The following is a 14,084-nucleotide window of genomic DNA, read 5'->3' on the forward strand; positions in this document are numbered from 1 at the left end:
AGAGATATAGATCAATATGTACATAATATTTTATAGATTACAATATTTTTCAATCTCACTTACATTTGGTATCAGTGCAAGTAGATATATAACATTCGAAACTAACATCTTATACGTATCACATTAAATTTATTTTTAATAAAACTGTATCTAAAACATACATTTAAATCGAAATGAAACCATTGGGAATTTGAATTATTTTAATAACTATTATTAAGTATAATTATATGTTATTAAAATTTTTAATATATCAATAATGAGAGGTTATAGTAACCGCATGAATAGTTTATTTGATTATTGAAATTAAAGAATATATGGTAATCCCGACAATTTGAATAATACTAGATGTTGAGTATTGGCTTCTTATTGGCTGAAACTGTACATCAATTTTATATATCAGTTTAAGGGTTTTAGCATTCGGAACCCATTTTTTTTGGCTTACTTAAACATTCTAGTTTAGCTTTACAAATGTCTAATATATTTCTTTTTATAAATTATTTCTCAAAGTCACAGTGATGGTATATGTGGTCAAAATTGTATTTTGATTGATTTTTAGTATTTCTTTAGAGCTACCTGTCATAGGTCTTCACACCCATAGGTCTTTACTGGATTATTGTTTATCACTTCATCAGATTAACCAATAATTTACCTCACAGCTCCCCGAGGAGCCTGTAACCATTCTGAGATTCGAAAACGCGGTGTGGGTAAATCTGTCAGTTTTCGTAAATAATTTCAGAGCACCACCCTTTATGCATTTGTTGATCGGATCATTTGTCTTAATGTGCCATGGTATTTTGAGAAGTCTTCTCAGAGCCTGGCTTTGTGCAATTTCCAGCTGGCGATTAGTAGTGTTTGAGGCTTTGCTAAACGCTACACATCCATATAGAAGTGACGGACGAATTACTTGGTTATATATTAGCTTTCTGTTCTTAGCACTGAGATTTTCATTTTTGAATACCGGTTGGAGGTGATGAAGAATTATTGCACAGCTAATTCTTTTCAGTTGAACATGTTTAAACCATCTGAATCGTTTGTCCACCGTGATGCCTAGATATTTAATGCTATCCTCCCAGTTTATTATTAAATATAAATAATCTACTTCCTATATAATTAAATGTGTAAAATCGACTAATAATTTGTAAAGAGAAGCCATAAGAAATGCCTGAGAAATCCAAGACATCACTCTTGAACTTTTACTTTAAATGAATCAAAAGTTATCTGTCGTTTCTAGTCAGTTATTTTCTACTTCAAAACTTTTTTTAATTAACATATTTTCATAATTGTTTCGTGATAATGTAATTAACACATCATAACTCTCTGAAATTGAAAATTTAATTATCTTCCATTATAAATTAATTAATGTTCATATTTACAATGTTTGAAATTATCAAATAAAGGTGGTTTGCAAATCTAAGTGGAATAATTCCATTTTTCACATATTCAGAGGTTTGAGGGTTTTTTTTTCTGCAATTTAAAAATATATGTAAATTTTTTAATATTTCTAACAGAATTTGAAACAAGAATACATTTCCATATAGTTTTGTAGTAGAAACAATAATTAATGGGATTTTAAAAGAAATTAAACATTTCATAGTTGCATTTGAACTTTATTTTATATTTACATAAAATAAATTATTAAGTGATATTAAGTGGTACAGTTTTTAATGTTTAAAAACCATTAAAAGACTAAAATTAAATTATAAAATTTTATATATTATTAATTATCAAAAAAATTATTTAAAACGTTCACAACTACTTTGATAAAAATCGGTTTATTCTACATCAAAAAATTATTTTCTTCTTAAATAAAACATAATCTAACAAATATTGTTTTAAAATATAAAAGTAGGATGGCTCTATCTATTAAAAAATTTTATTAAGGTAGACTTTTTTTAAATGTAGACTTATTCCACTTTTATTTGCAACTACTCATACATAAGTACCTATATGTAGAATAAGTAGAAGAGGCTTTGTTGCTACGCTAATTTGTTTAAACATATTTATGTGTTAATAATATTGTGATAATAAAAAAAAGAATGATAAGCAAAATATATAACACAAAAATTGCATTAATGCTGTTATCAATAAATTTTATTTAATAAATTTAACACTTGAAATTATATGCAGAAATGAAACAATATTAATCAAGCAAATTGAACAAATTTTTAAACACTCTATAATCGATCTTGTTAAAATATATTAATACGAAACTAAGTAGAGTCAATTTGATCTTATCATTACGACATGTAACATAAGTATGAGGGGTTATTTATATATGACAAGACATTTGACAGCTTACAATTGAGACGTTAAACCTGATCAAAGGACTATATACCAATTTCTAACTTAAACTTGAAAACTTTGCACAAGTTTTCGTATTATTCGCTGTCAACTCTTCGACAATAATACATTCATCATCTCTATGATGATGCATACAATGAACTCTATTTACCCAGCTGAGAGATTATGAATATATATGTTTATTATATGTTTATTTTAGCATGGACACACTAGCCTCTAGTCTAGTGGCCTAATCTTTTTGTATAAAAACCCTATAGAAGTCAACCCGGAATACAATGTTCCATCTTCTCTTTGGATTCGGTTATAAACTGAGGAGGACATCATGTGCAATCAATATTATACCTCAAGATTATCGTTACAAATAAGAGTAAATCCAGGATGAGGCTTATTCCAGAATCCATAAGGATTGAAGGGCTTTATCCAACTTCAAAATTAGGAAATTTCAAATTTTGACTGTACGAAATTGCATTCGACTGTACGAAACTTTATGTATTCACTACAAACAGAAAGGAAGATTTATTATATACTACAGACTACTACTATAATCTAGTGAAAACTATAACTTTCCCAAACTACATCCAATTTAGCTCATTTTGCGATTCCATATTTAATATGGTCTGAAAACGTCAAACACTCACAACAACGAATCGCAGCCAAATATCACTTTCACAAACCAATTCTAATATTCAACATTTGATGACATCATGAAATATTCTATATCGATCTATGGTGCTCGATCTAAGTCAAGTAATAACTACATATATAATATAGACACATAGCTAGGGCTGATACGTCACACTCTCAGAAGATTGAGTAGCAATATCACTAAACAAACATTGGAACCGAAGATGGAATCGACAAGATTCCAAGGATTTTTAGAGCGACCATGACCTGAAGGAAAATAGTTGTTAAATTTTAAATGACACTGTATTCCTATTATGATATTGAGCAGACCCTTATAACAGAGTCTGATTTAAATTGAATACAGAAGCTCTAATCAACATAAGAAACAGCATTACATATATATAGACATACAAATAAACTGGCGATTAATTAAATTTAAGATTACTCTACACTTTTGAGTAGAACTATATTATTTATTCGAAATTGTGTTAAATATACATACTCTAATACTTTTAATTTATAAATATCTTTCATATTTCATAGATTATGCTACCATACATTACTTTCCCATAAGCAGTTACTATTTCCTATATATTTAAACAACAGAAGCTTTCGAATATTTTACGATTACTCATCTTAAACGAAATATATATTTAACTTGATTTTTATTCTTCTTAACTTTTTATTGATTTTGGTAAAGTTTATTATTGTTAAAAACAGGGAAACCTGTTTCTCATAAAGAAAAAAACTTTTAACCAAAAAATAACTTCTATTTGACTTTGTAAAAATAAAATATCTTAATACTTGTTTTTATGCTAATTATGCCAATACATACATACTTATATATATTTTTCAAATACTTTCTTGATTAGCTAAACTATTTTTTACAAGTCTACACCCACACTTATGGTATATAGAAATGGAAGAAAGTCGTAGTTGACTGGCCGTAAAGTATCGAAACATTTGATTTTAATACAAATTGCTAAATAAAATTTTTTTTTAGTGGAACTAAATTAGTTAATAAACATTTTCTAAGTATAAAATTAATATAGTAATATATGCATAATCTTTCAGAAAAAAATAACATATCTACATATTCCTTTGCTTTTGCGAATTTAATATTGAATAATTAAATCAATTTGAGACTAGAATGTATCTTCGAAACCTTAAAGACTTTTACAAATTCATGAGAAGTCACAGTTGTTATATTAAAAGCATATCTTAGCCAAAATATCACTTTCATGAAATAATAAAAATATTTGTCGAAAGTAAAGAAGAACACAAGGCTCTAGAGTATCAGTTCTAAAAATTATTTGTACCACTCATTAAATCAAATCCAATCAAATCAAATAAACAAATTTTCATTAATGTTTCATGAAGTATATATATTAATATATAAGAACTCACATTTTTCCTTAGACTTCAGATTTCGAATCATTGCCAAAATGAGACCTTACACAGTTGATGTACGTTCGGATACAGTAACTCAGCCAACATCTGAGATGCGCCAGGCTATGGCTGAAGCGGAGGTAGGTGATGATGTTTTCGGCGAAGATCCAACAATTAAGGAATTACAAGATAGATCAGCCAGACTTTTTGATAAGGAAGCTGCTTTATTTGTGCCCAGTGGCACAATGGCTAACTTGATAGCAAGTAAGTTAACTAATATTTCTTTTTTGAAATTTAAATAATAATAGCAATGACAATATACTCTTAAAGGCCTTTTAATACTAATTTTTTTTTAATAATTAATAAAAAATAAATATGAAATTATCTCTATTATACATACATATACGTATATATTTGATAAGTAAAGTGGTAGCTTATTTTCTTCTAATGAAAAAAAATAATATATGAAAATAAGTTAATTTTAATTTAATACTATACTAGTAATAAACTAAACCAATTCTTTGCCTCTATAGCAACAGGATTTAAGCACGACTTAAGTAATATCTACACTACCTTGTCCTGGTGTTTCACTTAACATACATAATGTTTAATGTGTTATATGTGTTAATCTCTTTTAATTGCATAGTTTTGATAATATATTATTTCCATTTCTTGTTATCCTAAATCTCTCGTTATGTAAATTTTTATTATATTGTTGACCAATATTCTTTTCTTTCATATTGCCAATTTAATTTCTATTGACAGTTTAAGGGAGAAAGCAGAAAGATAGATACTTCTCTTCACAATATAATTTAAAGATAAAAATTATACAGATATGACATATTTCTGAATTTATATAATCAAAACAGTTTAATAATTTATTTAATAACTCTCTACTTAACTCTTATTAAAATCAGTTAGATATTTCTCAAGTCTGTGTAAATATGAAATTTTTTTCCAGTTATACTAAAAACCTGCTATGGCTTCATACTTTACTACAGGTCTCGAAAATACTAACATTTTTTTAAAAACTGTGTGTTTGCATATAGATTTTTATAGTATAAGAATAACAAGCGGTCTCATTAATAGTTCAAGCACTGATTATCTTTCGTGTACCAAAAAGCCTATTTGAGCTCAAATGATGGCCCATTGTGCTACCACAGAAATAGCATTGGCGAGTACATAGATTTAAATCAATACACAGCTAACGCCGAAAAAGATAACGACTCCCCCATTAGGTAAAGGAAAACCAATCTGACAGTTCTATAAACTTGGCCAGGTCCCTAACATTACAGCATGACAGCTCAGTCAGAACGGTGAGAAAAGGGGATCCGAAGATATTTAATCTTCTTCTAGTTAAAGAAAGACACTGATACATAAGACGGAGTACGGTCTCCTCCTTATCCTAAGAGCTACAACCCCGAAAAAATCATTATAGGGTTGACCCAGGCTCATAGCATGCCTACCTATTACAGGATGACAGCTCAGTCAGATCGGTGAGAAAAGGCGATCCGAAGATTTTTAATCTTCTTCTAGTTAAAGAAGGACACTGACACATAAGATGGAGTACGGTCTCTTCCTTATCCTCAGAGCTACAACCCCGAAAAAATCATTATAGGGTAGACCCAGTCTCATAGCATGCCTACCTATTTCGTAGCGTTCCGTTAGCACAGATATCGTGGTGCTGAGCAACAAGGTGATGTCATTTCTGTTCAAATAGCCATCTTACAAGCACTGCAAAACAATCCATCTAGATAGCACACTTTGTAGACTTCAAATAATTTCATGTTGATTCAGAGCTATACATAATGTTGGTCACTTAGAGTTTCCAAAAATACTTTTATTATGTTGACATACTTTTATGTTTGTCATTATTTCATTAAAGAAATCATTAATTTATTAAATTACCAAAAATAGAATAAAAGTGAAATATTATGAAAATAATATGTATATGTGTTATTCTTATCTATAAACCATTTTTCACAATATATCACTTATGTCGCATGGAGTCGATTTAAATTTAAGGTAATTCGACGAAATTTTATAAATTCTGTTAGATTTATTTTCAAGCAACTCAAGTGCATATGCTTGTTAAGCTAAGATGAGAGTCGTAATCGCAATTTATATGCGCACAATTATTTAATAAAAAACTTTTTAGATATATCAATTTCTACTTCCGTATAGATTCAATGCAAAAAATATGCAAAAACTCATCCAACTACGCATATAATTTTAAAAATATTCGAGTATCTCACACATTTTATGGCTGGGAAATGATTTACTGCCATGCAAAGTGACGCTTATGGATATTTTTTGCGATTCATGCTTTTATATGCAAAAGCTTAATACTTTCCTAAAAGCATCCGAAATAAAACCTCCAAATAATTTTTAAAACAATTTTTCAATAAATTTTCAAACAGCAAAATACATAAATAATTTATATGATATTTTTAAGGAATACAAATTTAAACGAAATATATACGAAATATATATAATATACATAACAGTGTATATTATGTATATAATATATACATAATATACATAATATATTCTATTTACAGTTAGTTCTATCTATCTTTTATAGTTCTATCTCTTTAAAAATCTGTACATAGTGTCTTATAATCTTATATGGATTTATATGGAAACTATTATTATTGTTAGAAGATGTAGCACCGCGACCGTCGGGTCTATTGTGTCGGGTCTATTGTGGAAACCAAAAAGTATATTATAGTCTGATACCGCTACTTCGGTTTTTAATAATGTTAAATATTATACTTAATAAACCTTTACTGTGTTATACAAAATATCAAGGACAGAGCCCTAAAATTATTTACAAAAGTATACAAGGCTATTGATAAACTTAATAATATAGCCAGGTTCTAGACTCAGACCCAGTGTAGGGTTCTAGGGAAGCGAGTATATAAATTGGATAAATATTTTACTTTAAAACTTACAAAATATACAAGTTGGATATATAATATCCTGTTCTAGACTCAGACCCAGTGTAGGATTCTGTATTCGTTTCGTAACAATCGCGGGATGCGAGTAGATGAATTGGATAAATATTTTACTTTAAAACTTACAAAATATACAAGTTGGATACATAATATCATGTTCTAGACTCAGACCCAGTGTATTCGTTTCGTAACAATCGAGATTCGCTAAATATTTTACTTCAAAACTTACAGAATTTACAATTCTATACAATTATATAGATTAGAATTAGAATATATAAATTGGAATTTCAAAGAAAGATAAGGTACTCTTCTTTGTAATCTTGTCAACAGTTTCAACATTGTCAACTCTCTTATAACTAGGTTTGTAAACACCTAGTTATTATTGTTTGTATTACCGAATAAAGGGCCAATTAAGTTTTTGCAGCTGCGCACAGCTTGAAGTTTGGTGTTTCGAGATTCTAAGGATTTTGTAGCTGCTTGACACTGCTCCTTCTTCTACGATTTACCAGTCAATTAAAGATCTAACCTATTAACCTATGTATATTTCAAATTAAAAGTAACCTATTTGTATTCCCTTCTCAGATGCATCATAACTAATGGCAATAGCAGATACTCTGCTTATAGAAAACTGATAAAAAGTATCTAATTGGAATGGTAAGACTTAATTTGAGTTCATCAACACTAGTTCCACTTTAATCGCTAATGATATATTATACTTTAAAGATCTTATAACATCAGGGTCGAAATACATGGGGACTCATTTATGGGAAAGAGTTATTAAAATAATTTCAAAATTCATATTTAAACATTTTATTTAAAAAATTAACTATGAAGAACCCTAACTATATCAAAATAGTCTGAAATATTTCAGGAAGGGTTTGAATTCCGAAGTCAGAAACTGATTCAGTGAAGGGCAATTCTATTTTTCCATTCACTTTAATTAAGAATAATTGTATTAACATTGTGGAAAGACAAATTGTCTTCACATTCAGTTTTATGCGAGATGATGATAAATAATATAATATTATTATCTTAATAAAATATATATATGTATATATTTATAAAAAATGCATTAAAAAATTTTAGGACATAAATTTTGATACGCATGCAATTTATTCTTTATTTCCATTAAAAAAATTTATGATTTTTTTTTGCTTTTGGTCTATGTTTATTTTATATTTTTATTAAGTTTATGGTATTTTCTATTTATTTATGTCTGTTCCAGAACTGATTTTTTTATTTAAACAAAACATTTTTTTCATTTTTTACAGTTATGGTACACTGCCATCATCGCGGCGCAGAGGCAATTGTGGGTGATTTATCGCATACATTCCTATATGAGCAAGGTAAGTATTAAATAGCCCAGCAATAAAACCAGTCATATCGAGGAGATATTGTACTTATAATGTGACAGTAATATTACGTGTAACATTAACGATCATAATATAACGAAATCGTGTAATAAGAGACAATGACCACATTTCTCTGTGTATAATACAAAGGAATAGAATAACATTGTCAATATGTCGCGCATGGACTACTTATAATAAAAATATATCCGCGGAACTCATCAAAAGAGACCGCGTGAACACTGTAAGGTTTACTGCATTTTCTTCTGGTCATTGGTGTGTAGAAACTTACGCAGAAAAACTGCGCATTTCCCATAACATTCACTGCAGAAGTTGTGGAAACCCATAATACCCCGGCTTTGTGAACTAACTGAAGCTTGCGAGCGTCATAATATGGGTCAGTAAGGTTGCACTACTATTCAAATACTACTATTCGCCAGCTGAGAATTGCACAAAGCTAGGCTCTGAGAAGACTTTTCAAGGTACCATGCTACATTAGGATGAATGACATCCTCATGGACCTCATGGACCTCAAGATTGATCCGATCAAAAAATACATAAAGGATAAAGCATTGCAATTATTCAAGAAAACTGACAGACTTACTAACACCGCGTTATCGAATCTCAGAATGGTTACAGGCTCCTCGGGGAGGTATGCAGATATGAGGTCAATTATTGCTTAGTCTGATGATGTGATACACAATAATCCAGTCAAGGTGTAGAGAAGGGTGTTGAAGAAATCTCGTAGTGAATAGAGAGTAAAAGTGCTCAAGTACACTGCTTCAACATAATAATATTTTTTCCAAAGAAACAAATTACGTTAAAATATCTTTATTGGATCACTTCCATTAATTTTTATAAATATTTTTTGCTGGGTATAAGACAGTAACTTATCACAACATAGCAGTTACACACAACTAAATATAATTGAATGTTAGAAATAAAATATTACAAACGTCAATATTGAAAACGTATGTAGTACAAATATTTAGATCAATATTGACCAAAGTTTTATTGAAGTTATTGTAGAGAAAATAAAGTTAAAGAACTTTCCTTTATCCAAAAAAAAAAAACTGAAAAAAAAAATGTTATAAAATATTAAAATAAAAATTTTGAGAGCTTTTAGTATGTTTGAGTGCAGTTTGTTAGGTTCTGAAGTATTTGCAGTGAACTGTTGACTATAACTGTTGAAATAGAGAAAATAGAGATTTATTTTGAAATACTTCGAAATATAGAAAAATTTAACAAATATTTTCTGAAAATTTTTTTTTAATTTATTTAAAACTTTTTATTTTATTTTGTGTATACAAAAGTTATACAAAAGTTGATAAAAGACTTTGTGAAACGTTCGATTTTAGGAAATACTTTTTTAAGGATTGTGACCGGCGTTTCCGAACGTAGTATGTTCCATGCTAGATTTTAAAGAATTTTTATGCCTTTATTTTTATTTAACTTCATTAATAAAATAATCTCTGTTATCTTTTTCACTCCTACATTCCTTCTTGAATGGCAAAACATGCCCAAAATCGGGACTGTTCGACTAATATCAGGACGTCAAGTCAGTCTAAGTTCAATGTTAAAGATTAAGATTAATTAAATTGGCTTTTTTAGCTATCAAGTTTCCCTCCCACGGTGGATAGGCCCCACTTTGGGAAACACTGACAGAGATGCAAAGAAAATGATTGATATATACTTTAATCGAACTGTTAACCATCTGTGATCTGTCTCTAAGCGAACATAACTGTTTATTTAATAAATTAAGTATGTAATGAAAAATTTACTGTAATAAATCACAAAAAGGAGCTGAATTTCAAGATTAACTGTATTATTCCCAAACTAACAACAGATTCTTAGAACAACAATGTTTGGATCAAACTATTGGTTACATTAAACATGTGTTATCTATCAATATATTTAAAAATTTAATGTTTCAGTTTCTGGAGAGGATAAGCAATAATTAGAAAACAATATGAATATTTATTATAGGTTAAATAGGTTAAATAACAATTATTACATTAAGACATAACATTATCATTTAATATGACAGTCTTCGAGGAAATTTGATCATGAATCCCTTGTTAGTTTTATGCTATCATATTCAATTTTTGGTATACACCCACAGACCTCACTTATTCGATACTACAAAAATAAATAAACTAATTCCACAATTATATTACTATTAACTTTTTAAAAGTGTTATGCAGCTGAATGGGAAGGTGAAGCTAACTTGTCGAAACCTTGTATAGACCTTATATATCAGAGGCGGTACATATACCTTAAGATGTGTGTGGACTTGAATTAATAGTTCAGTCGAATATCAGAGTCGAAGTTAAATCGATTAAAAATTGTCGTTTTAAAGAATTACATTCAAATTTGAAAAGAGCCGACCTAAAACAGTAAAGATATAACAGAGTGTCTGTAACACTCGATTCATTACACTTTCTACATTTGTCACTGTTAATAGTATTTATCTTATGCTCGATAAATGCTCGGTAAAAATATTAATATGCGTTTAACAGTTGTTTCAATATAACAATAGCAGGGATATAGTGCCTTTTTTATTGAATGTGTTAGGATACTGCCTGGCAACTCTGTAAGTGTCGAGTAACGCTCTCTTTATTTCACTTTGGTCTGTATGTGTTCATCAAATTGTATGTATGTTAAATACCCAGTTGGAAAAGTCGTCTTCGAAAACATTGTCGAACAAACTTGTAAAACAATTGCTCAACACATGATTTTAGTCTTTTGTTTACTCTTTTCTTTGTAATTTTGACATCAACATATTTCCCTTTGGTGCGTCTCTTAATAATTTTGCACGATTATTTGTGTGTTTGGTTTTAGTTCAAATATAAAAATTAAATATTTTCTTGGCCTTGGACGCATCTGGTCTTCTATATATGAAAGCAAAATATCTTCGAAGATTGGTCTTTGTTCGAAAATATCTTCATCATCATATAACTGACGAATCTGTGGTTTAGTTACGCCACCCATTTCCTATTTTTTCAAACTGATGGGTTTGCAGAGTGTGCTCTCACTCCAGCTGTCTTAGGTTATTTTCCTCTGTTCATAAAGTTGTCTGTGTATATCCTACAGAGACTTAAATACTTTATTTAATATCCAATTTTATTTTTTTTTATATCTAATTGAAAAAAAGGAAACTATTTGATCTTAGATGGTCTTAAAAATGACCTTAAAACGCAATTTATTTTATTTCCATTATATCTTAACTGAAAACTTATGAAGAACCCTAATTCATATTTGCGCTTACACCTGCACAAAAGCGCAAGCAATTCATTGCATAAAACTGAAATCGCTCATCAGCTTATATATATTCAACTTATGAATCCTTCACTTTACAGGTGGAGCAGCACAAATTGGAGGAGTTCAATTAGCCACAATTAAAAATGAAGTCGATGGTACATTCAGTCTCAGTGAATTGCGAAACAAGATTCGTTATGACGATTGCCATGAGCCCATCACTTGCTTGGTATCAGTCGAGAACACACATAACATGTGCGGAGGCAAAGTACTGCCACTTGAGTGGCTAAATGAGCTAGTGAAAGTTGTCAAAGATCCTGCTGCAACTCACAGTCCGATAGCATTGCACATGGATGGAGCACGTATCTTCAATGCAGCAGCGGCACTGAAAATACCAGTGGCGCGTATAACGCGTGATTTTGATTCCGTTTGCTACTGCTTGAGTAAAGGACTTTCAGCACCAGTGGGTTCAGTGTTAATGGGCTCAAAAGCTTTTATTGCAAAGTGAGTGCCCTTGAATTATAATCACTTACCATATTTTTATTGCTTTGAATTAAAATGTATTAAAATAATACAAGTCAACAGAACGAAAAAGTCTGTTAAACAATTGAAACTTTAGACTGCAGTGCGGGTTTCCTTACACCTTACACCGCTAACTTTTCTCAGTTTTTCCATAAATAAAAGTTTTCCATTTTCTTTTTTCGTTTCTAATTTTTTTTGTTTTTGTTTTGTATTTTTACTTTTAAAATTTTTTTCCTCACTTCCTATAGAGCACACCGTTTGCGCAAGGCTTTGGGCGGTGGCATGCGTCAAGCTGGTATTTTGGCTGCCGCTGGTTTAGTGGGACTTGAGACAGTTGTGCCACGCTTGAGTGGTGATCATCAAAGGACAAAACGTGTAGCTGAAGGTAGGTAAACGACTTCGTCAACTTGAATATTTATGAGCAACAACAAAGCTCCAAATGGCAGGCAATTGAAAGAAATGACTTTCTGTGAATTGTTGACTGCAATTCTTATGCCTTCATGCATCGCATGAGATATGAGCCCTCATCTGAACATAAATGGCTGCACCTAATTGTAGTTGCAACAAATGTTGCATTTTAAGGAGTGACTACAAAAATTGTTAGATGCCATTACGCTATTTAGTGGGAAAGTGTACAGCGTGCATTTTAGATGCAGTAAAACATTTTATGCACTGAGAAAATTTATTGCATTTTCTTTAACAATTTTCGCTGCTCTTAAATGCATTTATTTTGATTTTATATTATTATTTTTCAAAACTAATAATATTTTCTTTTTCATCTTATTTAGCTGTGCATAATTTGAAAAGTCCAAACTTCACCGTTGATCTACCAAATGTACAGACTAACATTCTCCTAATTGATATATTGAATTCGAAATTATCCTCAAATGAATTTTGTTCACGTTTGAAGGAGATAAAACCTGAGGAATTGGAGCAAGGTGTCACCTCAGATGAGGCTGGAAAAGTGGGTATTGTTGTGCAGATGAGTTCCCGCAATTGGAAATACGCACGTGCTGTATTTTATCACCAGAATACGGATAAGGATATTGATATGCTTATCAAAAAGCTGACATATGTCATCAAAGAATTTGATTCCAGTCTCACTGCTTAAGTTCAGTATTGAATGCAAAATTTTTAACATTAAAAAATGTATTAAAAATTGTAACTTGTATCTAATTTTAATAAATTTTGCATTAAAAATTAAGAAGAGTTTTAAAATTTATTACATCAGCATAATGATATAAATTAAAATAATTTAATAACTTTTTCAAATAATAATCATTTTAAATGTTTTATAAGAGTGATAACACACTCCATCTCAATTTTATCAGTTGTTTTTACTTCTATAACTTTCTAAATTATTTACCTATAATCACATATAAGAAATAATATCACTTGATTGAATATTATAAATTAATCATGGAATATGCTAATTGGTCAACGAATGAAAACGCAAATTATTGTTTCAAAATAAATTTCTAATATTGCAATTAGATTGGGTTTTGTGCAATAGATCCCCGATATAAATATTGCATTCTTCTCAGACAACCAAGCTGCTATTAAATCTCTAGTAAAAGCAACAGCTACAATAGTATGAGAATACCGAGTTTCTCTCAATAACCTAGCTATGTGTGTCAGTGTTCAACCTAAATATTGCGAATGTACATCTGGAGAAAGGGAAAAA

At 29.8% G+C, this 14,084-nt stretch overlaps 1 protein-coding gene across 1 annotated transcript; it reads left to right on the top strand.

The window, feature by feature from the left end:
* Nucleotides 1-4,326: 4,326 nt before the first annotated feature.
* On the top strand, nt 4,327-13,602 carry LOC119680372 (probable low-specificity L-threonine aldolase 2). Its single transcript, XM_038093151.1, has 5 exons — nt 4,327-4,578; nt 8,543-8,617; nt 11,980-12,382; nt 12,649-12,785; nt 13,189-13,602. The coding sequence occupies exons 1-5, from the start codon at nt 4,371-4,373 to the stop codon at nt 13,509-13,511; spliced, it is 1,146 nt and encodes a 381-aa protein (XP_037949079.1). The 5' UTR covers nt 4,327-4,370; the 3' UTR covers nt 13,512-13,602.
* Nucleotides 13,603-14,084: the final 482 nt, after the last annotated feature.

The sequence above is a fragment of the Teleopsis dalmanni genome, chromosome 2 (genome assembly GCF_002237135.1).
Source record: "Teleopsis dalmanni isolate 2A chromosome 2, ASM223713v2, whole genome shotgun sequence".
NCBI classification, from domain to species: Eukaryota; Metazoa; Arthropoda; class Insecta; order Diptera; family Diopsidae; genus Teleopsis; species Teleopsis dalmanni.

Bases quoted from the DNA above. Each gene is read 5' to 3' on its own strand.
- LOC119680372 (XM_038093151.1), top strand. From the start codon at position 4,371: ATGAGACCTTACACAGTTGATGTACGTTCGGATACAGTAACTCAGCCA. The intron at 4,579-8,542 runs GTAAGTTAACTA...CATTTTTTACAG, and splicing joins AATGGCTAACTTGATAGCAA to TTATGGTACACTGCCATCAT. The intron at 12,786-13,188 runs GTAGGTAAACGA...CATCTTATTTAG, and splicing joins GACAAAACGTGTAGCTGAAG to CTGTGCATAATTTGAAAAGT.